The 26,526-nt window shown below is 59.1% G+C and overlaps 2 protein-coding genes and 1 long non-coding RNA gene across 11 annotated transcripts; 2 read left to right on the top strand and 1 right to left on the bottom strand.

Annotated features, from left to right (window-relative positions):
- The first annotated feature begins 295 nt into the window (after nt 1-295).
- On the top strand, nt 296-21,862 carry CCDC159 (coiled-coil domain containing 159). 7 transcript variants are annotated; one of them, XM_054012701.1, is made up of 13 exons: nt 296-1,386; nt 1,838-2,121; nt 15,214-15,306; nt 15,878-15,911; nt 16,444-16,532; nt 16,958-17,039; nt 17,689-17,884; nt 18,818-18,885; nt 19,502-19,578; nt 19,965-20,071; nt 20,757-20,836; nt 21,255-21,399; nt 21,787-21,862. In XM_054012701.1, the coding sequence occupies exons 2-12, from the start codon at nt 2,104-2,106 to the stop codon at nt 21,383-21,385; spliced, it is 975 nt and encodes a 324-aa protein (XP_053868676.1). In that variant the 5' UTR covers nt 296-1,386; nt 1,838-2,103; the 3' UTR covers nt 21,386-21,399; nt 21,787-21,862. The 7 variants fall into 7 exon arrangements, with proteins under 7 accessions (XP_053868676.1, XP_053868675.1, XP_053868673.1 ...); XM_054012700.1 differs by having other exon boundaries at nt 2,069-2,121; XM_054012698.1 differs by having other exon boundaries at nt 296-2,121.
- On the bottom strand, nt 7,161-13,771 carry TMEM205 (transmembrane protein 205). 3 transcript variants are annotated; one of them, XM_054012705.1, is made up of 4 exons: nt 13,709-13,771; nt 12,000-12,118; nt 11,494-11,657; nt 7,161-8,741 (listed from the first exon to the last, which is right to left on the bottom strand). In XM_054012705.1, exons 2-4 carry the CDS (start codon nt 12,097-12,099, stop codon nt 8,439-8,441), a joined length of 567 nt encoding a protein of 188 aa, XP_053868680.1. In that variant the 5' UTR covers nt 12,100-12,118; nt 13,709-13,771; the 3' UTR covers nt 7,161-8,438. The 3 variants fall into 3 exon arrangements, with proteins under 3 accessions (XP_053868680.1, XP_053868682.1, XP_053868681.1); XM_054012707.1 differs by lacking the exon at nt 13,709-13,771 and adding an exon at nt 13,371-13,523; XM_054012706.1 differs by lacking the exon at nt 13,709-13,771 and adding an exon at nt 13,056-13,160.
- Nucleotides 8,748-10,588, top strand: LOC128828227 (uncharacterized). Its single transcript, XR_008443170.1, has 2 exons — nt 8,748-9,813; nt 10,455-10,588. It is a non-coding gene; the product is annotated as an uncharacterized LOC128828227 (long non-coding RNA).
- Nucleotides 21,863-26,526: the final 4,664 nt, after the last annotated feature.

A 26,526-nucleotide genomic window follows, 5' to 3' on the forward strand; every position in this document is an offset into this window, starting at 1 on the left:
TGCGGGACAGTTTTCGCTCCGTTAGGTTTGTTTGTTTTAATCTCATTCCCACTTGGGACAGCTGGAAATTTCAAAACACCTGGATTTCCAGCCGAAGATCCTGAGTTCTGATCCGCTTTGGGGGAAAAACGTCATTTTCCCTCTAAATACATTTTTTAAAAAGTTTTGAACCAACTTTTTTCCCACCGGCTCTGATGGTGATTGTTATGTTCCTGGCGTACAGATAGAGAAGTTAGACAAAAGCATAAAATCCTCTCGCAGGGCTGGTGCAATATAACACGGCTTTATTTCTCAGCATTCAGAATGACAACACACAAGAACCAAAAAAAAAAGAGAGACAAAACAGGCTGCTCCCTGCAGCCCCGCTTACCCCTTACTCTAAACCGGATCTCTGCAGACTGACAGCTACGACCAAAATTCCACGCTTCCCTACAGAGCCCCAGTCTGCCAGCAGGACCAGGAAGCCCCCCACCCCCAAATTGAAAGTGCATTTGAAACCTGTTTCAATGCACTGCAGTTATTAGCCTCAGCAAAAGGAGCTCTTGCGTCAACAACGTGCAATGAAGGGGGAAGAGAGGCTTGCTCTCGGAACAAGCAATGAGGAATTACAGACCCTTGCATCAGAACTGACCTTGCACAATGCAAAGGAGCGAGCGAGCGCAAAGCTAGAACGCAGGGGCCTTATTGGCCATGTAGTTGGCAAGCTGCCCTCTCTCCCCTGGATCTCCCCAGCTCCCAATCCCTGCAAAACCCTGCCAATGACCCACCCTACTTCTAACTTCCTTCCAGCTATTCTAAAGGGCTGGCCAGCCTCCCGCCTATTCCTCAGTTCAACAGGATCCTGGGAGGAGAAATTCTCACCCCAGAGGCAGAACGCGCTAATGGATCCAGTCCGCGGGTCCCCAAATGCTCCATGAATTGCATGGCGTCTCTAAGTCCTGGAGGGCAGGGAACGGCTGCTCAGCGGAGGTGAGCGGGAGTTTTTCCACAAAAGTTTGTCCCCAATTCAAGTTCACCAAAACTTCTTGCAGGAAACAGATGCATTTTGGGGATTGACAAAGTTTGGAGGAAAACAACGCTTTGAAACGGGCAAAACACCCTGTTGGGGCATTTTCCCCCCAAGAATTCTGGTTTCCTGGTTGAGAACGACAGCTGGATTTGACAGGGTACAAAGAAATGAAAACGGTCAACGTCAAAGTGCTGTGAAACGATCCGCGTGAAACTGGCCGATGGGCCCGACGCAATTTTCCTTCCCAGCTTCCGTGAAACTTTTGGAGCTTTAAACTTTTGGTCCTGATTTGGGACGGGAAAATGATCCGCTCTCGTGAAAGTGTTTGCAAGACAGGAAATCTCTTTCCAGCCCAGCTCCTCTGCTCCGACTGACTGGTAGGGACGTCTCCGGGACCAACACCGAATGATGGATAGGCCCCTTTCCAACGCCCCACACACTTCTGCGGCCTGTGCAGGAACCCCCCCCAGCTGGTGTGGAACTGGCTTGTGGGGTGGCCAAAGCACAATGAGCTACAGTTCTCAGCTCCTGGGAGTTATGGGAGTGGAGAGCAGACGTTAGAGCAGCCCCAAGGCTGCTGTTGCTTAGAACACGGATCAGACAGGACCCAGCACACAGATAACAGCAAGGTGGCTCAATGCTACGGCTGTGTCCAACCACTTCTGGGCATGTCCCAAACACGGGGAGCAGTTAGGGGAGAATTAGGTCTCCCAGTCCAATCCCCCCTTCACTGGCTCCAACTTCCCTCCCAGAGCTGGGGTGAGAACCCAACAGTCCTGGCACCCATGAGCTCTGCACTAATCACCAGACCCCCCTCTCCTCCCACAGAACCCAGGAGATCTGACTGCTGTGTCACTGCTCCATGCTGCCTCTCGGCAGCAGGGTTGTTTGCCTGGCACGTTTCACCGACGCTTGGCTCACACGCTTGTGTACATGTGCCAGCTAATGGGCCCTCCCCCAGCACCGTTGCAGGGAAGGAGGGGAAGGGGCTATGCGTGAGTGAGTTCCTCCTTCGTAACCGCCTTCCCCAGGGTCAGCTGCCGCATCCTGTTTCTGCAGAGGTCCCCCGTGAATTGGAAAGGAGCCGCGGGTTCATGCCCCTGATGGCTTGGGTGAGTCACGTTATTGTGCTGGGCCTCAGTTTCCCCATTTGTGAAACAGGGATGATACTTGCTTTGTCTATTTGTCCCCTTGGGCAGGGACTTCCCCTCATTCTGTCTGTGTGATGGCCCAGTGGGGCCCCGATCTCAGCTGGCACCTGTGCAGCGCCCAGCCCAGCGGGGGCCCCGATCTCAGTCCGGGTCTGTGCCGTGCCCTGTTCTCCAGTGTCATAATAAGTAGTAAGTGACTTGCCCAAGGCGACTCAGAGAGGCTGCTTCAGAGAGAAAGGATGGCCCAGTGGTTAGAGCACTCACCTGGGACTTGGGAGAACTGGGTCCAAGTCCCTGCTCCTCCCCTCACTCCTTGTGTGACCTTGGGCAAGTCACTTAGCCTCTCTGTGCCTCAGTTTCCCCATGCGCACAATGGGGATAATCACCCTCAGCCATGCGGCGTTACGCCAGCTGGGGGTCCAGCCCAGTGACCCCTAATGGAGCTGTGCCCAGGATCTGGCCTCAGTGACTCCCCCACAGCACAACCCCCTTTGCACCAGCTGGGGATCGGGCCCCCGCTTTCCGAGCACGGAGGCTGCCAGCGCTGCTTACAGCAGGTTCAACCTCTGCAGCGTCTCTCCTCCGGCGCGAGCAGCCGGCAGCTCTGCCAGGGAGGATGAGGGATTGCTGAGCCGTCTCTCTGCGCCAGCCCTGCAGTGCAGCCACTCCCACGCCCCGGCTGCCCGGGCACGGCTCGCCTGGCGCTGCCTGAAGGCAGGGTGCTGGGGAACTCAAGGCCCTGGGTTGCCCAGAGGCAGGGGCAGAATGAAAGCCCCGTCCTCGGAGCCAGGCCCCGGCGGGTGGAAATGGGCGATGCTTCATTGGAGCGCAGGCAGCTATGCCACTTGGCCTCACCGGGCGTAGAGTTGCCAGGTGTCCGAACACCCAGTCGAAAAGGGACCCTCCCCAGCCGGGTGAACATGAGCGAGTGAGTGAGGGTGGGGGGAAGCGAGTGACGGAGGGAGGAGGGATGGAGTGAGCGGGGCAGGGCGGGGCCTCAGAGAAGGGGCGGGGCAAGGATACGTCCCCATATGCTCAGCTAGCACTGGGGCGGGGCCGCAGGACGCGCCTCAGGCCTGGTGCTTCTGGGCAACCTACAGCCCAGCCCCCTGGGCAAAGCACCACCCGGGGCGTCTCCGTTCTTGCTGGGCTCTTCGACGCCTCTGTCCCTGGTGGTAGTAACCCAGGCTCCCGCAGGCAGGTCCTGCTTAGTGAAATCCTCCAGCAGGGGGCAGTGCAGGAAGGCAGCGGCCTGGGCAGCAGAGGGTTACTGCCGCAGGCCAGCCAGCTACAGGGGGTTTAAGTGCAGCTCTCTGCCTTCCCTGTGGGCCCTGGGGGGAGCCCCAACCATGCCCCTGATCTGCCCCCAGACAGAGGCTGGGACCAAGGGGAGGGCAGGGCCCTTAGCCAGCCCCACACCAGCTGGCTAAGCCCCCCATGCATGGGAGGGGGGGTCTAGGGGCCCTGTCCCATCCAGGTTAAGACTCCTTTAGGCAGCGCAAAGGGGTCTGAGCGTAACCAAGACCCAGGCTGGATTCTCCAGCAATAGCGAGGGTCCTGCTGCGATCAGGGCACGTGTCTCACTGCAAAACCAGGGGGCACCACAGAACGCTCCCCCCTCCACGTGACTCCTGTCAGCGATCTCCTGGGCTCCAGCAAGGCAAGCCAGCAGGTCCATCCGCCCTAGCCGGCTCCAACCCGCTGCAACGCCCCAGCAGCCAATCTGCTGAAAGCCCAGCCATGCAGCAGGATCCATGCAGGGAGCCGAGGGAACACGGCACCCGGAGGGGTTTGGCGGCCGTGGGAATCGAACCGGGGAGCACCACCTCTTAAAGTGCCTGAGCTGAAAGAGCCTGCTGCTAGCCCTCAACCTCCAGCCCCCACTAGAGGCCGACAGAGCACCACAAAGTGGGCGTGGCACACACCAAATGGGCGTGGCTCACACCCAACCAATTGCAGGACTGTTGCACTAGCGCCACTCCCTTCCTCACTGGAGATCAAAGGGGGATATTTTCCCCCCACTGCAAATTTCTTCTCATCCTTGAAATTTTCCCTCCACCCCCCAAAAAAAACTGGATGATAGAAAAAAAATCGAGTCTCTCCCCCATTATCAAGCCCACCCCTGTGTTTTTAAACAACGAAAGAGAAGAACTCAAACCCTCTGAGAAACACCTCCGTGAAAAATCCTTCCTTTGGGGAACCGCCCGCGAGAACGCGACTTCCCACCTTTTCCACCCAGCGATTCCTCTCGCGCCCCTTTTCCAAGCATCTCTAGGGACTGCGGATCAATGTTTTAGGGGCCGGGTGCTTCTTTGTCAATGATATGCCTGAGCTCAGCCAGAAACGATGGTGGATTTCCTCCCCCACACCCTGGACGCGTATAAACTTTTAAGCAGCGACCAACCCTAGATGATCACGTACAAGGCCGGAAGGAACCACTATGCTGCACCTGGCCTCTTGGATAACTGGATTTCTGATTGTCCCTTCCGGCCATAAAATCCGTCAGTCCTTCTGGGAAGAACAAAACCCCAACGGTTTGGCCGCCGTCAGCGATCCAATCGGAGCCGGTTCTCCGGGTTGCTGCAGCCAAAATCAGTCTCAGCGGCACCAGGGGGCGCTGCACCTTGAGGTGCCGGGGCAGGGGAGAACAAGCGGTGGGGCCCTGCTATGAATCCAGCAATGCCCAATGCAGGTGCCCCAGGCGTTCTTCACATGCTCAGTTCTTGAAGTCTTCCAGCAGGCTGGGTAATGCTCAGACAACCCACGCCACCTTGTGGCCAAATGAGCACAGCCCTTGCCCTTAGCAGGTGCCAAGCTGGCCCATCGGCTGGCCTGCAGGAGTGGAGGGGAATAGGAGACGTTCTTGTCACCAGAATGTTTGCCATACCAATTGGAGGGGAGGGGGAGATACACCAACCAGAGGGTATCATTAAAGACCCCAGAACATTTTAACTATGATGTCCCCCCCAAATTCCAGTTCAAGTTACACCTTACCCCCCTCGATCCCCACGCACCAAGGTTCGGTCGTGTTGCTGTGCGCCGCCGTGACACGCTGCCCCCCAGAGGCAGCTGCAGTTCAGGGAAGACACATGGACAGCTTACAAGGCTGCTCGCAGGAAGCCCGGAGGTCCAAAGAACTCCGGTTCAGGATGCGACGGGTTGGATCACAGAACCCCCCCTGGGAGCTGCCAACTGATGTGCCAAGACTACGTCCGCTCCTGTTTTCCCTGCCAGCTCAGGACTCCAGCACCCTGTCTTGCTGAGCCAGACATTCCCGTCTGCTCCAACAAAAACCCAGGATCTGAATTACTTGCCCCAAAGCTGCAGGTTTACCTGAAAACAGCTCACAGAAGTGTGCTTGTCTTTCGCACTCAGATGCCCAACTCCCAATGGGGTCTAAACCCAGATAAATCCGTTTTACCCTGCATAAAGCTTATACAGGGTAAACTCAAATTGTTCGCCCTCTATAACACTGATAGAGAGATATGCACAGCTGTTTGCCCCCCCAGGTATTAATACATACTCTGAGTAAATTACTAAATAAAAAGTGATTTTATTAAATACAGAAAGTAGGATTTAAGTGGTTCCAAGTAGTAACAGACAGAACAAAGTAAGTCACCAGGCAAAATAAAATAAAATGCGCAAATCTATGTCTAATCAAACTGAATACAGATAATCTCACCCTCAGAGATGCTTCAGTAAATTTTTTCCTCAGACTGGACCTCTTCCAGGCCTGGCCATAGGGTGACCAGACAGCAAATGTGAAAAATCGGGATGAGGGTGGGGGGTAATAGGAACCTATATAAGAAAAAGACCCAAAAACCGGGACTGTCCCTATAAAATCAGGACATCTGGTCACCCTACCTGGGCACAATTCTTTCCCCTGGTACACCTCTTGTTCCAGCTCCAGTGGTAGCTAGGGGATTCTTCATGATGGCTGTCCCTTCTCTCTGTTCCACCCACTTATATATCTTTTGCATAAGGTGGGAACCCTTTGTCTCTCTCTGGGTTTCCACCCCCCCTCACTGGAAAAGCACCAGGTTAAAGATGGATTCCAGTTCAGGTGACATGATCACATGTCACTGTAAGACCCCAAGCCTTCAATCCTCCCAGCCTGACTCACAGGAAGGCTTGGCTGCAAACAGAGCCGTCCACAGTCAATTGTCCTGGTTGATGGGAGCCATTAAGATTCCAAACCACCATTAATGGCCCACACTTTGCATAATTACAATAGGCCCTCAGAGTGATATTTCATATTCCTAGTTTCAGATACAAGAGTGGTACATTCATACAAATAGGATGACCGCACTCAGTAGATTATAAGCTTTGTAATGATACAAGAGACCTTTTGCATGAAGCATATTCCAGTTACATGATATTCACTCATTACCATATTTTTCTAAAACCATATAGACTGCACAACGGCACACAGCATCCACCGTCCAGGCCTGGATTTTTATCATTTGTATTACAGCAATGCCTAGGCACTGCTTTCTTGGCCCAGGGCCCCCATTGTGCTAGGCGCTGCGCATGCCCCATGAAAAGAGACGGTCCCTCCCCCAGAGAGCTCGTCATCTAAATAGGACTGACTGAGGTTTTTTTTGTTCATACCTTTCTTTCCACCCCCACCCCCCCCCGACAAAAAATGGCTAGTTTTGTCAACACCCAAATGTCCGTTTCCAACAACCTTTTGCAGGCGTTTGGTTGAAACCAACTCCAAAAACTGCCAGTGGTTTGGGGAAAGACTTTCAGTAAAAAACCCCCCAACATTTGAAAAAACAAAGGGAAAAAATATATAGAAAAATCCAATGAAACAATAAATTCTTTCCCCCCCGGTCTAATTCCTCCCCCTTCTCCGAAAGGGGAAATAGCCAAATTCCCAGAGCAGCATTGGAAAAGTTCTAGCCCAGGTCACAAAATAGAAATCTTGACGCTCTTTCTTTTGGTGAGTTTGTAAACACATCCTTTCTGAATGGAAAACTTTAGAACAGAAAAGCAGCTCAGAGAATACGATTCTTTATTTCTATTGCAATAGCATCCGGGAGCCGCAGTCATAGACTAATACCGTTTTGTGCACGGTGCTGTACAGACACAAATGAGCGATTTATTTCCCTCCAAAGAACCCCACTGGAAGGTGACTTTCATTGGGAGTTTTTCCCCCCTGATCAGTACAAACTGGAACGTGCTTCTCAATCTCTTTCTGCCAAGGCTCAGCAAGGAAACGGAGGGGCAGCGAGAACAGAACAGGAAGCACGAAATAGACAAGAGGACGCCGGAGCGGAGTGCCCCGTAGAGCCAGCCCAAGCACTGCGAGTAAATCCCACAGAGGTTCTGATAAGGGGCAGCGTCGCCTAGTCGAGCATGACTCAGAAGACCTTGGTTCTATTCTCAGCCTCTGCCACTGCCAGCTTGGTGACCTTGGGCATGTCACATGCCCGCTCTGTGCCTCAGTTTCCCCTCCTATATTTTGCCTGTTTCAACTAAGGTCTGGTCTAGTTGCCGTGCCGCGGGGTCCCACCGCGGCTGCTGCTGCCCCCGCCATAGAGCTAATAACAACGAGCTCTAAGAGAGAGTGGGCATCCGTCTCCCACAGAGCCCTTTGAAAGAGCCTGGTGTGAGTGAGGCCTGGGGACCTCAGCACCGGGCAAATTTCAGTCCCCTGCTGGTTCAATGGCACATGTGAGCAGAGGCAGCACTGCTCTAACCACTAGACCCCACTCCCCTCCCCCAGCTGGGGATAGAACCCAGGAGTCCTGGCTCCCGGCCCCCCCACTGCTCTAACCCACTAAACCCCACTCCCCTCCCAAGAGTCCTGCTCCCTAGCACGCACCCCCTCCCCACCTGCTCTAACCACTAGACCCCAATCCCCTCCCCCAGCTGGGGATAGAACCCAGGAGTCCTGGCTCCCGGCCCCCCCACTGCTCTAACCCACTAGACCCCACTCCCCTCCCAAGAGTCCTGCTCCCTAGCACGCCCTCCCTCCCCCACCCGCTCTAACCACTAGACCCCGCACCCCTCCCAGAGCAGGGGATAGAACCCAGGGAAAAGCCCTGAGTCACCAAGTCGGTTGCATCCCGTCCCACCCACCCACCCCCAGCCCAACACAAACTTCCAGCTGGTGCCAGGCATGGGATACAGGCTTAGAAAGAGACACCAATCAGAACCCGGTGGGGACATGGACTTCCAAGCCCCTCGCTCAATCAAGTCCCACCTAGTGGGTGGGCCCCCCCCCCCCAAGGACAATGCCGCCGCCCCCTCCCCGCGGGCAGGGCCCCCTCCTACAGGCTGCTGAGGTGCAGCGCCATGCACAGCAGGTTGACTCCGTTGCAGGCGAGGCAGACGAGGTTGCAGAGGGACGACAGCCCGTGGCGTCTGAAGAACGTCTGCCGCGCGGCCTGGTACTTGGGGTCCCTCTCCCGCAGCTGCTGGTACGTCTCGCGCCGGGCCGCCAGCCCCACCTCCCCGCCCAGGCCGTGCTCCCGCTCGATGGCCTGCAACCGGAACATGGCCGCCGTGGTGGCCGGGGACAAGCCCAGGGCGTTAACGCTGGCCAGGAGGAGGCAGACGAAGTAGAGAGCGCCCTGGGGGAGGGAAGAGAGAAATGGTTGGGATGGTGGCATGGGACACTGGGCGGCAGGACACCTGGGTTCTGTCCCCAGCTCTGGGAGGAGAATGGGGTCTGGCAGACTGAACGGACGAAGCTGGAGATAGAACCCAGGCGTCCTGACACCCAGCCCCCACTACTCTAACCACTAGACCCCACTCCCCTCCCAGAGCTGGGGATAGAACCCAGGAGTCCTGGCTCCCAGCTCCCCCCTGCTCTAACCACTAGACTCCACTCCCCTCCCAGAGCCAGTGTTACCTAGCAGCTCTGTGTTCTTGGGGAACCAGGGCGCAGTACCCAGCCTGTCTGACTCACTAAAGACTTTCCCCCTCCCCCCCCCACCTCTGCTTGAGCCAAAACCCATCAGAAGAAAGACTTACAAAGAGCATTGACAAGGCCGCGGGAGACACCCCTAAACCCCCGGAATAAGGGGGACAGGATTAAGGAAAGTCCCCGAGCCTCATTTGCATCGAAGATGGGACAAGGAGGCACCTCCATGAGCATACAGAACAGAGAACAGAGATTCCAGGGCAAGAACCGCCAGGGAACTCTGGGACCAGAAAAGCAGGGAAGCACTGCATCATGGGGGATCTCTGCTCCAGATGTTAATGGACCCACGCCTGCACACCCCCAGCTCAGCAGTGATCAGACCAATTCTAGTAATGAATCTTTGATTGGTATCCAAACTAGTGAAACTCCTTAATTGCACTGTGAGCTCCCTCCAAGGAACACCGCCCAAAGCCAGGAATGAGCAGCTCCCAAGTCTAGCCTGAACAAAGCAACTTTGGTATTCTCCCTTGTCCACACACATATCTAGTGTTCTCCCTTGAACCATGGCTGTTTCCCTACAAAACCCCCCACCCACGCTCACGTAAGTGTTCTGATGCCTGGATCCAAACTCTGCACCAGTTCCACTGGGATTTCATCTTCTCCTGACTGACTGTGCTGGGGGCTCTGCCTGTCTCCAGCACTCCGGACCTCAGCTACCACCTGGGACCCCCGACCGATTCAAGCGTCACGGAGTGGTGAGACCCCAGCTCTCTCTCTAGGTATAACCTTCTGACCCTGACTTGTGTGATCAGTTATAGCAGGGGTGGGTAGCCAACCTCTGGCTCCGGAGCCAGATCGGCTCTTCAGAAGTTAATATGCAGCTCCTTGTATAGGCACCAACTTTCCAATGTACCGGGGGGGGGGGGGGGGGGGGGGCGGCTCAACCCTTGGCTCTGCCACAGGCCCTGCCCCCACTCCACCCCTTCCGCCCCCCTTCTCTGAGCCTGCAGTGCCCTCGCTCCTCTTCCCCCCCCCGGAACCTCCTGCACGCCACGAAACAGCTGATCAGGAGGTGCGGGGAGGGAGGGGGAGATGCTGATCGGCGGAGCTGCCCGTGGGTGGGAGGCGCTGGGAGCTGGGGAGAGAGCTGATGGGGGGCTGCTGGTGGGTGGGAGGAGCTGGGAGCAGGGGGGGGAGCTGATGGGGGGCTGCTGGTGGGTGGGAGGAGCTGGGAGCAGGGGGGGGAGCTGCTGGGGGGCTGCTGGTGGGTGGGAGGCGCTGGGAGCCGGGGAGAGAGCTGCTGGGGGGCTGCTGGTGGGTGGGAGGAGCTGGGAGCAGGGGGGGGAGCTGATGGGGGGCTGCTGACGTATTCCTGTGGCTCTTTGGCAATGTACTTTGGTAAATTCTGGTTTCTTCCCAGGCTGGCCGCCCCCAGTTACAGTTTCTAAAGCTGACGTTGACAATCAAGTTTAAGTTGGATTTAATACCATCACTGTTTTGTTTGTTTGGCTCCCGTGTGGTTATTACCTGGCGATAAATAACTTTCATGATTAAGCTGGTTGCTTCTCTCTCTCTCTGTCCCCGTCATGGGTGTTTTTTGGTTTCCCCATTCGCTCTGCAGCGACGCTCCTCGTACCTAAGCTAAAAGATCCCTGCAGCGCCCCAAAATCCGGTGGGGTTTGCTCATCCAGCGGGTTACTACCAGAATAATTGTAACGTGACAGTGGGGATAGAGACGGGCTGAACCTGGGACATACGAGGGTGGCAGCTTGGAAGTGCTGCTCGACCCAGACTACTGAGTTCAGGGACATATAAGGGGTCAGCGTGGGAGTACTGATTAACCCGGTCCTCTCCGACGCGCTCTGTTAATGTGTGTGTCCGTCTGATCCTGGGGCTGGAGGAACCCAGCCCCGGGGAACCGATAGGGTGACCAGATGTCCCGCTTTTATAGGGACAGTCTTGATTTTTGGGTCTTTTTCTTATATAGGCTCCTATTACCCCCCACCCCCTGTCCTGATTTTTCACACTTGCTGTCTGGTCACCCAAGGAACCGAGGTCCTGCAGGGTAGCTCCATTGGGAGGGGACTTGCAGCAGGGAGAAGTAGAGCTCCATATGAAAACACAAGTGACACGAGCAGCACATTGATAGAAGTACAGAACACCCCCCCCACCCCAGAAGAGTGACCCTAATAAATGAGCGTCCCCTAAAGTAACGGGCAAAGCCAGTAACACCAGGAATAGAACCCCAGGCGTCCTGACACCAAGCCCCTGCTGTTCTAACCACTAGACCCCACTCCCCTCCCAGAGCCCAGGCATCCTGCACTTTAACCGCTTTCCCATTCTCAGCTAACCCTGGAAGTCACCGATGGCAGGGAGCAGACGTGAAGGGGCGCGACCCCCCCGCCCGGGGATGGCCGGCTCGCGAGGGGCCGGGGCTGTGCCTGGCCCCTCAATGGTACCTGCAGGGTCTCCCCGGTGGTCAGCAGCTCTCGGGGGTGGTAGCAGGCAAAGATGGAGAGGTTGAGGACGGCGCAGGCCACCAAGGTGTAGAAGTAGAAGGGGAAGAGTTTGCTCTGGACCAGGCCGAAGGTGTGTCGGCTCACGCTCCGGATCAGCACAAATCCTAAGCCAAGGAGAGAGGAGGAAATCAAGGCACGCAGAGAGCATTAGGGCCATGGGGCTGGGAGCCAGGATGCCTGGGTTCTACCCCGGCTCTGGGAGGGGAGTGGGGTCTAGTGGTTAGAGCGGGGGAGCTGGGAGCCAGGACTCCTGGGTTCTATCCCTGGCTCTGGGAGGGGAGTGGGGTCTAGTGGTTAGAGCAGGGAGCCAGGACTCCTGGTTCTAAGAAGGGAGTACAGTCTAATGGTTACAGGAGGGGAGGTGCTGGGTGTCAGACTCCTGGGTTCTATTCCCAGCTCTGAGAGCCAGGAGGTTCCTTCCCAGAGACCCAGGCAGCACATCCCACCTGAGATGAAGGTGACCCACATCTGCATCCCCCAGGCCAGAGACAGGATGAAGAGCTGAGCGACTTTGGCCAGACTGCTGGGCTCCCCTTCCATCGGCATCTCTGCTGCGTTTACAGACCTGGAGGCAGAGAGGTGGAGAGACCCCACAATGAGCTCCAGGGGGCAGGGATGGCCACTCCCAGCACTCTCTGGGTCACTGCGGAGTAACGAGACCAAGCATAGGGGAGGTATCCTGGCTGAGATCAGGGCCCCGTTGTGTCGGACGCTGCACAGACACCGCAAGAGATGATCCCTGCCCCTAAGAGCGCAGTCTAAATAGACAAGTAATAAAACAATCCTGAGCTCTTCCCAGCCAGAGATCTCAAAGCACGTCACGATCATCCCCATATCCCACATGGGGAAACCGAGGCACAGAGCAGGGAAGTTCCCAGCTCTGCCACTGGTCTGCTGGGAGAACGGAACCCAGGTCGTCCCAGTCCCGGGCACTAGCTGCTAAACCACACTCCCCTCCCAGCAAGGTCATCACACCCAATTTAAAAGTGGGGAAACTGAGGCACAGAGTGTGACGAACTGGGCCTGTTCTCACGGTGGTCTGTGAATGCTGACAGGGGGAGTGTGCTGGGATAGTCTGCATTGCAGGATGGGATCTGCCCGAGGGCGCATACCTGAGTGTGTAACATGAGAACCCAGGAAGGGGTTGAAGGTGAGGTGACTCCTTAGCCCGGGAAACTGAACAAAGGCTGTGGGAGGGGTCGCAAGAGGAGAGTGCTGGAAGCAGGCTAGAAGGAGGCTGGAGAGATGGCTGGGAGGCAGAGATGGCTCTGACCCCCCAAAGGGGGGTGGGCTGGCATGCCCTGGGACCCCAAGCTGGACCTAACTGAGGGGGGCCCTGTTGTCTGTGCCTGCAAGACCTGTCTTGGACTGTATTCCTGTCATCCAAATAAACCTTCTGCTTTACTGGCTGGCTGAGAGTCATGGTGAATCGCAGGAAGCCGGGGGTGCAGGGCCCTGAGTCCCCCAATACTCCGCAACACAGAGCAATAAAAACGACTTACAAAACCGACCCGAGAGGGGGTGAAGATGGCCGAGCAGCCAGGGGCTAGACCAACAGGGAGGCCGGGCTCACTCAGCGCTAGTACAGGAGAGCACCGGGGCTGGCAAGTGGAGATAAGGGGGCGGGGCGGGGAGGGCTGTAGGGGGATGAGCAGAAGCCTGGTGTGGGATCATGGCTCCCACAGCCAATGGCCCAGATAGAGAAACGCTGCCCCGCCCTGCCCCCTAGAATCGCGGGGGGGTGGGGGCGTAGCACGATAGACAGATCTATGGAGACCCGTGGTGGGGGCCTCAGGACGCCTGGGTTCTCTTCCTACCTCTGCCACTGACTCCAGGGCTAAGGTCACTTGGCGAGCCAGCCACAGAGCTGGGCAGGGAACCCAGGAGTCCTGGCCCCCTCCCCCCTCCGGCCAGGGCTGGGAGCAGCGCCCGGGAGCGTGGGGTCGGGCACCGGGAGGTTCCCAGCCTTGCACATGATCGCCGGGTGGGGGGAGAGGGGGGGCAAAGTCCCTGCCCAGCCTCAGGGCCCCACGAGAGCCAACCCGGCAAGCCAGGGACCTATGGGAGCCCCCCTTCTGCGTGGCTGCTCCCCCAGCCCCACACGTGCTCCTTTCCCGCCCCCTGCACAGATCGGGGCTGGGGGTCGGGTCCCTACCTCCCACGCCCGCGGGCTGCTCCGGCCCGGGCTCAGCTGTTGTGGCGTTCTGATCCCGCCCCCTTGCCCTCAAGGCTCCACCCCCTTCCTGGCTCCTGCCCAATCACCTCGCAAGGGGAGCGCCAGGCCAATAGGGACTGAGGGGGGGAATGAGCTCATGCAGGGGGCGGGGCTAGAAAGCCACGCCCCTTAGCCTTTGTGATTGTTTTTGTTACATGGGGGGGTGTGGCGGCCTCGGTGGGTCAAACCCCGCCCCCTCTTGTCCCCACCCCGCGCTTTGGGGTCCACGTGGGCCTCTGGCAGCGGGGCAGAGACCCGGGGGCGATGGATGCGCTCAAGGGGCAGGTCCTGACCACCAAGGTACCCGGGCAGCCGGGCTGAGCCCTGACCCAGCCCATCACCCCGGCCCCAGCCAGGCACCGCCGGCCCTCGCACAGACCCAGGGCTCAGACCCACCCCTGCCCAGATCTGGGGGGAGCAGGGATCGCTGCACTGGAGCAGAGCGGGGCCCATCGACCCTGGTATCCTGCCCACTGGGGGGTACATCAACCCCCATATCCCACCCCCTGGGGGCCCATCGACCCTGGTATCCTGCCCACTGGGGGGTACATCAACCCCCATATCCCACCCCCTGGGGGCCCATCGACCCTGGTATTCTGCCCGTCAGGGACACATCGACCCCAATATCCCACCCCCTGGGGGCCCATCAACCCTGGTATCCCGCCCACCAGGGACACATCGACCCTAATATCCCACCCCCTGGGGGCCCATCAACCCTGGTATCCCACCCACCAGGGACACATCGACCCTAATATCCCACCCCCTGGGGGCGCATCAACCCCCATATCCCACCCCTGGGGGCCCATTGACCCTGGTATCCCGCCCACCAGGGACACATCAACCCTAATATCCCACCCCCTGGGGACCCATCGACCCTGGTATCCCGCCCACCAGGGACACATCGACCCTAATATCCCACCCCCGGGGGCCCATCGACCCTGGTATCCCACCCACCAGGGACCCATCGACCCTAATATCCCACCCCCTGGGGACCCATCGACCCTGGTATCCCACCCACCAGGGACACATCGACCCTAATATCCCACCCCCGGGGGACCCATCGACCCTAATATCCCACCCCCTGGGGGCCCATCAACCGTGGTATCCCACCCACCAGTGGCCCATTGACCCTGGTATCCCGCCCACTGGGGGCACATCAACCCCCATATCCCACCCCCTGGGTGCCCATCGACCCTGGTATCCCGCCCACCAGCTCTGCCGGTACCCCTCATTCCTGACCTGCAGCCCCCTGCTAGTCCAGTCTAGGCCCTTGGCAGGTTGTATAATGGTGTGTTGATTTTGCAAGGCAGAGGTCACTGCAAGAAGGCAGGTTTCCATGCAGCATCCCCTTTCCATTGCCAAACTGAGCAGATACCCCTCCCCTTTCCCGGGGGAGGGGCAGACGGGGGTATGTGGGTAGCTGAATTCTCCCCCTTTGTTTCCAGGAGACCACTTTGATCACGGTCTCCAAGGAGGACAAGAATAGGGGTAATGCACCCAGCTGCTACTTATCCAGGGCCTGCAGCAATGCAGGGCTGGTAAGTGACTCCGCGCTGCTTGGGACGGAAAGCGAAACCTGGTCCTTGCCCCATCGTGCTCCCCAGCACCCCACTCCCTAGTTTGGGGCTCAGACAGAGGGTGATGGCTCTAAACCCACTTTGCGCTGCTCTTCTTCCTGTCTCCAGTGACATCGAGAGCAGCCTCGAGGCTGCTCTAATTCGTGCCCTGCCCAGGGAGCAGGGAAATGGCCAAGCTCTGGGCCTGCCCCCGATCCCGCCCCCCTTACTCTGCTTTCACACCAGCCGGGAGGCCCCTTGCCAAGAGGGATAGTCCAGGGGGCCTCTTCCCACCCGCTTTATGCTCCCAGAGCGCCTATTAAGGGGCTCGAGCGTCAATGAGAATGGGGTCCCTGTCCCCGCCCCCCAAAGGACACAGGATTCACCCCATACATACCTGAGCCATCCCAGCCTCCTCCCCATGGGCTGAGTCCATCACTCAGACCCCTAGACAATCATCCCTGCCGCCCCCCCCCCCCAGCTCACAGGGGCTAACGGGAAGAGCAGTGCTGTGGGTACAGGTTGACGGCCCCCTCTGATCCCCTCCCTGCAGAACCAGCTGGAGACGGAGGCCTTCGAGACAAATGGTGAGAGACGATCCCATCTCTGTGGTGGGGGTGGGGGCCAGACCTGGCTGATCCTTTGTGGGGATGGGAGTCACTAGACCTGGAGGGCAGCGAGTGGGTGTGGCCAGCCAAGACACACCCCCTCCTCAGCAGGCAGTGGGGTGGGATGCCCTCTGGAGAGTGGGCCTGGCTCCCTAGCCCTGATTGAGGGGTGGTAGGAGGAGCCAGGGTGGACCCCATTAGGGGGCAGATGAGCTGGCTTTGGGTTGGCCCCGCTTGGGGTCAGGCTGAGGGGCAGTGTCCCAAGCCGGGTGGGGAGGAGGGCACAGTGTGGGATTGAGGGGGGACCTGGTCAAGACACCGGTGCTTGGCCCCGTCCATGGGCCCCTGGGGAGCAGAGAACAACCACAGCGCAGTGTACCCCAATCTGCCCCCTAGGCCAATGCAGAGCCAGGGTAGCACAGAGAAGCAGGCTTGGCATGTTTTTAAGTCCTTCCTCGGGCTCCATCCCCATGCTCCCCACTCACCCCCAGCCGCCTTTGCTCTGTGGCAGGGATGATCCAGGCGATGCTCCCAGATTCCCAGAAGATCCTGAAAAACGAGCTGGAGATCATCAAAAGCCAACTCCATGCCCAGGCCAAGGTAACCACAGCAGGGAGGGGGGATTTGTTACGTGCATTATGGTAGTGCCTAGGGTTCCCCACTGGGCTGCACAGACCTCGACCAGGATCAGGGCCCCATTGGCCCGGGTGCTGCCCAGACACCTAATGAGAGCCAGTCCCTGCTCCAGCTTACAATGTAAACACACAAAAGGTGGGAAGGGAAACTGAGGCACATAGTGCAAAACAATTTGCTCAAGGACACCCGGCAAGTTCAGTCCGGAGCTAGGACTAGAACCGTGGTGTCCTGTCGCCCAGCCGGGTGCCCCATGCGCTAAACCCCACTGCCTCTCCAGCCCAGCTCCCTTTCCATCTACACTCAGAGGCCCTGGGAAATAACCAGAGGCGGCGGGGCTGGGTGTCAGGGCTCGGTCCGTGAACCCCCTCTGTTGCGTGTCTCTGTGACAGGCCTTCGAAGCCCTGAGCCACTCGGTCTCCCTGCTGGAGCAGGAGAGCAGCCTGCAGCAGCGAAAGATACAGCAGCTGGAAGGTGAGACACTGCTCAGTCCCCGTCAGAGCCAGCTCTCCCAGCAGGGGATTATCTCCAGTCTCCATTGTGCTGGGCGCTGCACAGACACCCCCCGGACCGAGATCGGGGGCCTCCGTGGCGCCAGGCGCTGCCCAGTTCCCTGCCCCCGACCGAGAACGGGGCCCTGCCCAGTCATAGAGCAAGCGACAGGTCCTGCACTGAATATTTCACCATAGAGAGAGAGAAAGGAAAAAGCGTTGTCTCCATTGTAGACATGGGGAAACCGAGGCACGGGGAGGGACAGTAGCTCACACAGGGAGTCAGTGGCAGAGCTGGGACAAGAACCTGGAACTCCTGGTTCCCAACCTGGGGCCTGAACCACCGGCCCAGCCTGCATCATTTCCCAGAAGGGCTGGGATTGTCAAAGGCACCAAGGGCCGCTGGGCTCCTAATTCCCCTTTAAAACCTCCGCCTAGAACGTTTTCAGTAGCTCCTCCCCAGATAGCCGCTCTAGCTCCTCCCTTCTCTGTAGCTCCTCCCCCAAAATAGCCCCGCCCCCATCAAGAGCCCCTCCTTCCTCTATAGCTCCTCCCCCATCCGTAGGTCCTCCCCTCAAATCCACATGGGAATGTTTGAGTGGGTGTAAAGTGTCCCCCTCTGCTCTCCACAGAGGAGTTGAGCCGAGCCTGCGGCCCAGCCCAGGGGGAGATGTTCGAGCGGCTGGTGGACGGGAAGATCTTGGAGGTCTGGGCTGCCATGGCCAAGGAGGTGGAAGGGCTGCAGGAGTCCCTGCTGGAGCGTCCCGACCACCGCATGATCCAGCGGGGGGACTCGCTGGAGAACCTGTCCTTGGACATCCTGGAGAGGTTAGACCGGGCATGGGGGGGCTGATTCCACAGCAAGGGGGGGCGTCCCAGGTCTGCTGCCCCGGGATCCCAATACCCCTCCCCCGACTGGATCGGGGCCCTGTGCAGTCATAGAGCAAGAGACAGGCCCCGCACTGAAGAGTGTACCCTCTAGACAGACAAAGGAAAGATCATTATCCCCATTGGAGAGATGGGGAAACTGAGGCACAGGGCGGGGCAGCGACTCGCCCAAGGTCACACAGGGAGTCAGTGGCAGAGCTGGGAGTTGAACCTGGATCTTCTGAGTCCTAGTCCAGGGCCCGAACCGCCAGCACCTGCCCCTCTCCCAGCAGCCCCGTGCACCCATCGCCCGCCCGTGCATGGTCCCTGTGGGGCCAGGCATGGCACACACACCTGGTGAGAGACAGTCTTTGCCCCAAAACTAACTAGATAAAAGCTGGGAGGGGAAACTGAGGCACGGAAGGGTCCCAGCTGCAGGGCTGGGAATAGAACCCAGGCATTCAGAGTTTCAGGCTGGGTCCCAAGTCGCTGGAGCCTGCCTGCCCCCCTGTGATGTTACCACCTTGAGCGTCACGGAGCTTCCAGCCGCAACTGGTGATGGTGGTTTCAGAGCAGAAAGGGGTGAAATCTTGGCCTCACGAGGCGCCTAATTCCTGTGTGGCCTTTAAAAATCTCCCCCAAGAACATTTTCAATGGTAGCCCCTCCCTCTTCAATAGCTCCTCCCCCAAGGAGCCCCTCCCTCCTCAGTAGCTCCTCCCCCCAGATTGACTGCCCTGGGCCCAGGATATCACCCAAGGGGGTACCCAGACCACGCAGCTTCTCCAAGCCCCTGTGGTGGTGGGAGCCCCCCCGCTCTGTGGATTTCCCCAGCCCGACCTGGGGCAATGGTGCCGGGAGCCTGTGGCTTTCAGACGACTTTCCTCTTCCTGTAGCAAGAAATTCCTCTGGGAGGAGCTGGAGGCAGTGCAAGGTGAGATGAGGAGGATCCATCAGAAATTGAGTAGGTACCCAGCAGAATATCCCTTTCTTTGCCCCCAGCCCTCAGGTGGCTCTGGGTAAAAATCCCCCGGGTGGATGCATGGCACAAGCCGCCCTCCAGAGCACGCTCCGGCCCTGGATCTCCCAGCTGGGTCAGCTTGTCCGGAGGGGAAACCGAGGCACGGAAGGGCCTGGCACAAAGTTCAGGCCATGAGGCTGTGATAGAGCTGGGGATAGAACCCAGGAGTCCTGGCTCCTCGTCCAACCCCTCCTCCCCAATCCTAACTATTACACCACCCTCTCTCGAGGAACCAAACACAGATCTCTGCCTCCCAGGCCCAATGCCTTAACCCCGGGGTCACCTGTCCTCTCTGCCTTGTAGCCCTGCTGGGAGGCAGCTCTGCGTCATCAGCCCCGTTTTCCAGGTGGGAAAACTGAGGCCCAGAGGCGCCGCGCGCTCTGCTGAGGGCCCCACTGCAAGTCGAGGGGCGGGAGCAGCGCTGGGCTCCAGCGATTCCAGGCGGCAGGGCCAGATGTGCCACTAGGAGCATCTGGTTAGCTGTGAGGCCCGTTCTGGGAGGGTCTGGGTGGGGTGCGGGGAACCCTGAACTGGGGTCTCCGGTTTTTCTCTTCCGCAGAGGATCAGGAGGACGATATAACCAAGAACCTCGTCAGCATAAAGAAAATGCACGAGAATCAAGTGAAATGCAGGAAGGTGAGATGTGGGGGAGGGGAGGAAGAGGAAAGGGGGTGGGGCTACACGATGCTCCTCCCCCTTGGCAGTCCATTCACAAAGCAGGCACTTTGCATCATACGGCACCCAGGCACACACTGCTGCCACGGGAGAGCGCCCCCTATCGAGCCCCTGCCGCACTCCCTGCAGGACAGCGTCCCCTAGTGCCGCACTGGGGCTAGCACTGGCTGCCAGAGGAGAGCGCCCCACCCTGCTTCCTGCAGGACAGCGCCCCCTAGCGCCACATTGGGGCATTGGGGTCACCACTGACTGTGAGGGGAGAGCGCCCCCTGCTGAGCCCCCCCCCAAGCCGCATAGCAGATCTCTGTGCCCCAGTGTTCACTAGAACAGCCCCCCTCTCTCCCCAGATCCTGTCGCAGCTGAAGGGCAAAGGGCCGGGCGCAGAGGGGGCCCCGGAGTCCGTGGGCAGAGGCAGAGATGCCAGGCCGGTCAAAAAGGAGCTGAATGATATATGGTAAGGGTGGCCAGGCCGGAGTTTGCTGCTGGGGAAGGGGCTCCCCGTCCCCCAGCCCCTCTCCATGCTGATCTGTACTGGAGCCCCCCATCTGTCCTGTGCCCCCCCCCACACCTCTCTGGGCTCTCATTGCAGCCACTAGGGGGCAGCAGTGACTGCCAAGGGAGAGCGCTCCCTACTGAGCCCCTGCCCTGCTCCCTGCAGCACAGCGCCCCCTAGTGCCACACTAGGGCTCTGGGGTCAGCACTGACTGCAAGGGGAGAGCGCCCCCTACTGAGCCTCCGCCCCGCTCCCTGCAGCACAGCGCCCCCTAGTGCCACACTAGGGCTCTGGGGTCAGCACTGACTGCAAGGGGAGAGCGCCCCCTAGCGTTCTCTGCATCGCCTCCCTTTGCCCAGTGCTGAGGTGAACGTGGCACCACCCTGCCTGTGTCCAGATTTGAACCCTGGGCCCTGCAGGGCTATAGGCCAGAGCTAAAGGAGCAGCTCTGTGAGCCAGCAGCAGTAGTAGGTTATGTTCTTTCACACATCAGTCACTAGAAGGCGCTGAAGAGAAGCCCAGGCTGGTCTTGGCTCGGAGTCCCTGCGTAACTGGGGTATCCCCAGCCCTTGAAGTCTGTTTGCACCATCACCTCAGCACCCCCCGGCCTAATGGGAGGATGTGTTAACGGGGTCTCCCCGTACAGGTCGGCCGTCAACACCCTGCGGAACTCCATGGCCCACTGCAGCCTTCGGGGCGACGGCCAGGCGACGGTGAGGGTCGCAGGTGAGCGGGCTGGGAACCGGGCTGGGTGTGAGGTGAGGGTCGGGGGGCTGGGTGTGGGATTGGGGGCAGAGAGGTGGAAGGGGCTGGGTGTGAGGGGACTGGGGTGAAATGGGGGAGGGGCAGGGGGCTGGGTGTGAGATGGGAAGGGGCGGGGGGAGTCGGTGTGAGGGGACGGGTGAAATGGGGGAGGGGCAGGGGGCTGGGTGTGAGATGTGGGGGACTGGGGATGTAGTAGGGAGCTTCAGGGGGCGTATGTGTGGGGCTGGGGTAAATCCGCATGGCTCCACTGGAGTCGAGGCGGGTCAGTTCTCAGCAGCTGGGGATCCGGCCCCTTTGTGTCAAAGCTCCCTTGGGCAGAGCCCCCCGCCTGAGTGCCCCCCCCCGGACTGAGCACCTCCCACCCCTCTTGCCCCGCCAGGCCGTCGGAGCCGTCGGCACCATGTGTCCATCTCGGCCAGCCCGCCGGCCCCTGCCGCGGAGCCAGCCCTGCGCCTGTGCCAGGAGGAGAGCAGCTCAGACCACAGCTCTTGCGAGGGCCCCTGCCCCTAGGGGGGGCCGTGCCGGTAAGACCCCCTCTTCCCCGCCCTCCCTGCTGCTGGTCCTGGGCTCTGCTGGGCCAACTGGGCCAAACCCCTCACGGAAACGCACCTGCACAGGGACTTGTGCCTGAAGCCCCCCGTGGGATGAGGCCCTGGGCAGCGGACCATGGCTGAGAACCCAGGCGTCCGGCCACCCAATCCCAATTTCTGCAACCCCTCTCCCACTGTGGGGGAAGGCTGAGAACCCAGGCGTCCGGCCATCCCCTTCCAATCTCTGCAACCCCTCTTCCACTGTGGGGGAAGGCCGAGAACCCAGGCATCCGACCACCCCCTTCCAAGGCTGTTGCCCCCTCCCCTGGGTCTCTGCGGCTGAGGGACAGTTGCTCATTTGCCCTCCTCTCTTTCCCCCAGGCTGAGAGCAGAGAGTGCCTGGGGCCTGCCGGGGCCTGGCCTATGGATGAGACAGAATTAAACAGCTGCTTGGGAGTGACTGGGCCTGGGGGTCTTCCATGGTGCCAGGCTCCTTAAGGCCAGATCGGAGGAACTCGGGGGCCCAACCCAGGGGATGGTTGCCTGGCCAGACACCGGATCCCCTGTCCCTGGCGGGCACCGTTCATGGCCTCCCTGTGTGATGCCCAGTGGAGGTGGAATCCCCTCCTCTTCTCTCACAGCCCTGGGGGTGAACCCGGGGTCCTGGCTCCCAGCCCCCCCTGCTCTAACCACTAGACCCCATTCCTCTCAGGGAGCTGGGAACCCAGGAGTCCTAGTTCCCAGGCCTTCCTGCTCGAATCACCAGACCCCACTTCCCTGCCAGAGCCAGGGAGAGAACCCAGGCGTCCTGGCCGTGCAGTTTGTTCTGTGTGAAGAAACCCCTCCTCCCCCCCAACCCCGTACGGAAGGTGCGTCCAGCGCCGTGAACTGGGCGTGGAGAGTTTGTGGCTCTCGGCAGCTGCCGTTTCCTGACCAAAGGTTTCAGAGGTGAGGGTTGCAGCCATGCTGGGAGGAAGGAGGGTGTGAAAGCCCCTGCAGCCGATGCCTGTCCTAGCCCTGCGGGCTCTCCTGGCAGCCACTAGGGGCCAGCACTGACTGTGAGGGGACAGTGCCCCCTACTGGGCCTCCACCCTCTCCCTGCAGCACAGCGCCCCCTAGCCCTGCACTGGGTCAGCACTGACTGCTACCGGAGAGCGCCCCCTGCTGAGCCCCCACCCTCTCCCTGCAGCACAGCGCCCTCTAGCGCCACCCCGGGGCAATGGGGCCAGCACTGACTGCTAGGTTTCTTGCATCTTCTCCTATGGCAGCTGGTACTGTCCACTTTGACGGACGGGGATGCCCTTCTGCAGTGAATGAACAGAGTTGAACGCGAGACGGGTCCATCAGATCTAATCTGACCTCCCAAGTGTGGGTGGGAATGGACACCCTGCACATACAGGGCTGGGAGGATAGGAGGGGGAGTGAGGGGAGGCGGTGAGAGATGGGGATGGGGGGAAGCCGGCTCCAGGCTGGGAAGGAGGGTCCTGGGGGTTCCTACTGTGGCCGTTCCAGCCCCTCTCGCCTCCACCCCTGCCCCGCCCTGTGGATCCCAGGCCGGAGAATTGCGTCCACCGGTTCCTGGACCCAGCTTCGAGTTGGAGTGTCTTTTAGAAAGTTCCACTGATCTCCAAGTTGTGAGACTCCACCACTGCCCTGGGTCAGGTCTCGGATGGTTCATTCCCTGCCCTCTTCAAAACGGGCACCTTATTTGTCATCTGACCATGTCTCGCTCTGGCTCCCAGCCGCTGGATCGCGCCAGAGCCTTTTCTGCTGGATCCCAGAGCCCACGAGGATCCGAAATCTCCTCCCCAGGCAGCTACCTGGAGCCAGGATTGAGTCACCGCTTAACCTTCGCTTGTCTCGGCTTCTTGAGTCTCACGAAGGGGGCGACGCGTTCTCCTAGCCCCCGTGTGAAGCCGTCTCAGTGGCCTTTTTGGAAGCGCGCACCCCAGAACGGGGCGCAGCAACCCCAGTAACTGGCTCGCCTTAGGGCCCAATTGCCTCAACGACTTCATCAATGTTCAAAACCTTCCCGGCTGCCGGAACGAGAGGTCTCTATTTTCCAGGGGTGCTGGACCGCTTCAGCCCCCGTGCGTGACCCATTCCCGGCCCCAGCCACAACAGATTTCACCATGCTGCCTTGCAAGCCTCTTGGCTAGTCCCTGGTTATTTCATAGCGATCACTCATCTCCCCAGTCCTCCGTTTCCATCCCGTATCCTGCGGAGTTATTGATCGGAATCTACCTCCCGAAACGATCCCACGATCCTGGGTATATTGTTGACATTTAAGATGTTTCACGGGGGCATTTTCTGCTCTCCTGACTCCGGGCTGGGGTTTTTCCCTCTCGGGGTGGGGTTTATTGGCTCTCACACTTCCCTTTTCCCATGCACGCCTAGATCCAAACTAGCCTCTTGCTAATTAGTATTTTTATTTTAGAAGCCCCAGCTGAGATCAGGGCCCCCGTGCCAGGGGCTGCACACAGCTCCAAAGAGCTCACAATCAAAGGAGACACAGCAGGGATCATTAACCCCATTGCACAGGTGGGGAAACTGAGGCCCAGCAAGTCTGTGGCAAAGTTGGGAATTGGACCCAGGCGTCCTGGCCCAGCGCCTAAGGCCCAAGGCCGCTACACTTGCAAGCCTGCTCAGGCCAAGAAGCCATGGACAAGGAGCTTCCATTTCCCTCCGAGTTGGGGGTCCCACCAGGGCCAGGCCAGTCTGTTGCTAGGAGCTTCCCCTGCCAGCTGTAGGGAGGGAGAGGAATTGCTCAGACGCTGTGGGGCTGTAGATCCCTCTGAGCAGTGCTAGGGGTCAGGGAAGGTTCCCAGGTGTTCGCTCCTCCATGGGGCAGCTGTAGGGAGCGTGAGGGCGGGTTAGCCTCTGTGTTCTCTTCATGCAATGGAGGATTTAGCGCTGAACTGGGGGGCACGGGATCCACAGAGCTGGGCCTTCCAGCTGCTTGGCTGCATCCAAGAAACAGCAGATATTCCACAGGAAGCCGCGCTGGACCGTGCTGCGTTTCACACGAGCATTTGTGAACGGAACGTGCCATGTTTCTCACCAGCGTGCGGCAGTGGAACCTGCAGCGTCTTGCACAGGTGCATGGGAATGGACGCCCTTGTGTTTTACACGTGGGAATGGAGCAGATTGTTTCGCACAAGCACTTGGGAATGGTATCTGTTGTGATTTCCACAAGCACGTGTGAATGGAGTGGACTGGTTCCCACGAGCGTTCACATTGTCCTTTTCTGTTCTCCTTGGCTTTTTCCAACCAGTTCTTCCCTCCCTGGATCCCCGTTAGCTCACACCTGCCTGAGAGAAAGCTGCCCTTACTCACACACTCTGTGCACTCCCCGGGACACTTTCGGGGCTACCCAAGGGGTGCAGGGTGATCACAGCTGCCTGCTCACAGCTTGCCTTGTCTGTACCCAGTGGGGGAAACACCCCAAACTATGAGCCGCTGGCTTCACAAACCCAGCTTTTCCCCTCTGCCGGCTCCCTAGGTGAGTGCTTGGATCAGAGCAGAGATAATCTGTGGCCAGCTCCATGGCCCGCAGCACAGGTCCCTCCAGCCTGTCCATGCACCCCGCTGCGTTACACTCGAGCGCCCGGTCCCTCAACATCGGGACACCCGAAATGCAGGCGGATGTGCTGCCTTTCTGGAAGCAACCCCCCCCCGCCCCCCCGTTCAACACGCACGTAGCCCTGTGTATAGTCGTTACATCATGATGTGAGAACTTCAGTAACTTCCTCAGAGGTTACGGGGATATTCCGGGGGTGCAGGGGAAGGGGAGGTCCGGGGATGTGCAGGAGGTCAGACTAGATCAAGAGTCAGCAACCTTTCAGAAGTGGTGTGCCGAGTCTTCATTTATTCACTCTAATTTAAGGTTTCGCGTGCCAGTAATACATTTTAATGTTTTTAGAAGGTCTCTTTCTACAAGTCTATAATATATTAACTAAGCTATTGTTGTATGTAAAGTAAATAAGGTTTTTAAAATCTTTAAGAAGCTTCATTTAAAATTAAATTAAATGCAGAGCCCCCCGGACCGGTGGCCAGGACCCCGGCAGCGTGAGTGCCACTGAAAATCAGCTCGCGTGCCGCCTTCGGCACGCGTGCCATAGGTTGCCTACCCCTGGACTAGATCATCGTGATAGTCCCTTCTGGCTTTAAAGTCTACGAGTGTAAACCAGGGGTGGGCAAAGTTTTTGGCGTGAGGGCCATGTCGGGGTATGGAAATTGTATGGCGGGCCATGAATGCTCACAAAATTGGGGGTCAGGCTCCGGATTGGGGTGGGGGGCGGGCTCGGGGGGGAGCTGAGGATGAGGGGTTTGGGGTTTGGAGGGCAGGAGGTGGATCAGGGCTGTGGCAGGGGATTGGGGCACAGGGTGGGCTCAGGGGTGCAGGCCCCAGGCAGCACTTACCACAAGCAGCTCCCAGAAGTATGTCCCCGCTGTGGTGCCAGAGCGGGGCCAGGCGGCTCTGCGTGCTGTCCCATCTGCAGGTGCCACCCCTGCAGCTCCCATTGGCCGGGAACCGCGATGGGAGTCCTGGGGGTGGTGCCTGCGGTCGGGGCAGCGCGCAGAGCCTCCTGGCCACGCCTCCGCATACTACATAGGAGCTGGAGGGGGGTCAGGCTGGCTACTTCCTGGGAGCCGCACGGTATGGGGCAAGCCTCCGACCCTGTTCCCCAGCAGGAGCTGAGGGATGGATTAAATGGTCCGATGGGCCGGATGTGGCCTGCAGGCCGTAGTTTGCCCACTCCTGGTCTAAACCCGCCAGACGGTTATTTGACCCAGCTTAAGGGAAAGATTCAGACAGAAGCCGTGTCGTGGACACACAGGCCCCGGGCTCACTCGGCCCCTGGGAGGGACCTTCTGTGTGACAGCCCCCCGGGAGGGTTGCAGTCTCTCCATGGGGTTCGGTCCTCTGGCCCCGCTGCCCCCCTAGGACCTTTCCCCTAGGCCTGTCTCTTCCCCTCAGGGAGTCCGCTCGCTCCGGACCCCAGGCCCCCACCCCAGAGGGACCAACGCCACCCTGATCTCTAGCCCGCAGCGACTCACAGGGCAGCCAGCGTAACAGAGGGTTTATTGAACGTCTGGACCCAGCACAGGGGTTCTCAG

This window comes from Malaclemys terrapin, chromosome 23 (assembly GCF_027887155.1).
Source record: "Malaclemys terrapin pileata isolate rMalTer1 chromosome 23, rMalTer1.hap1, whole genome shotgun sequence".
Lineage (NCBI taxonomy): Eukaryota > Metazoa > Chordata > Testudines > Emydidae > Malaclemys > Malaclemys terrapin.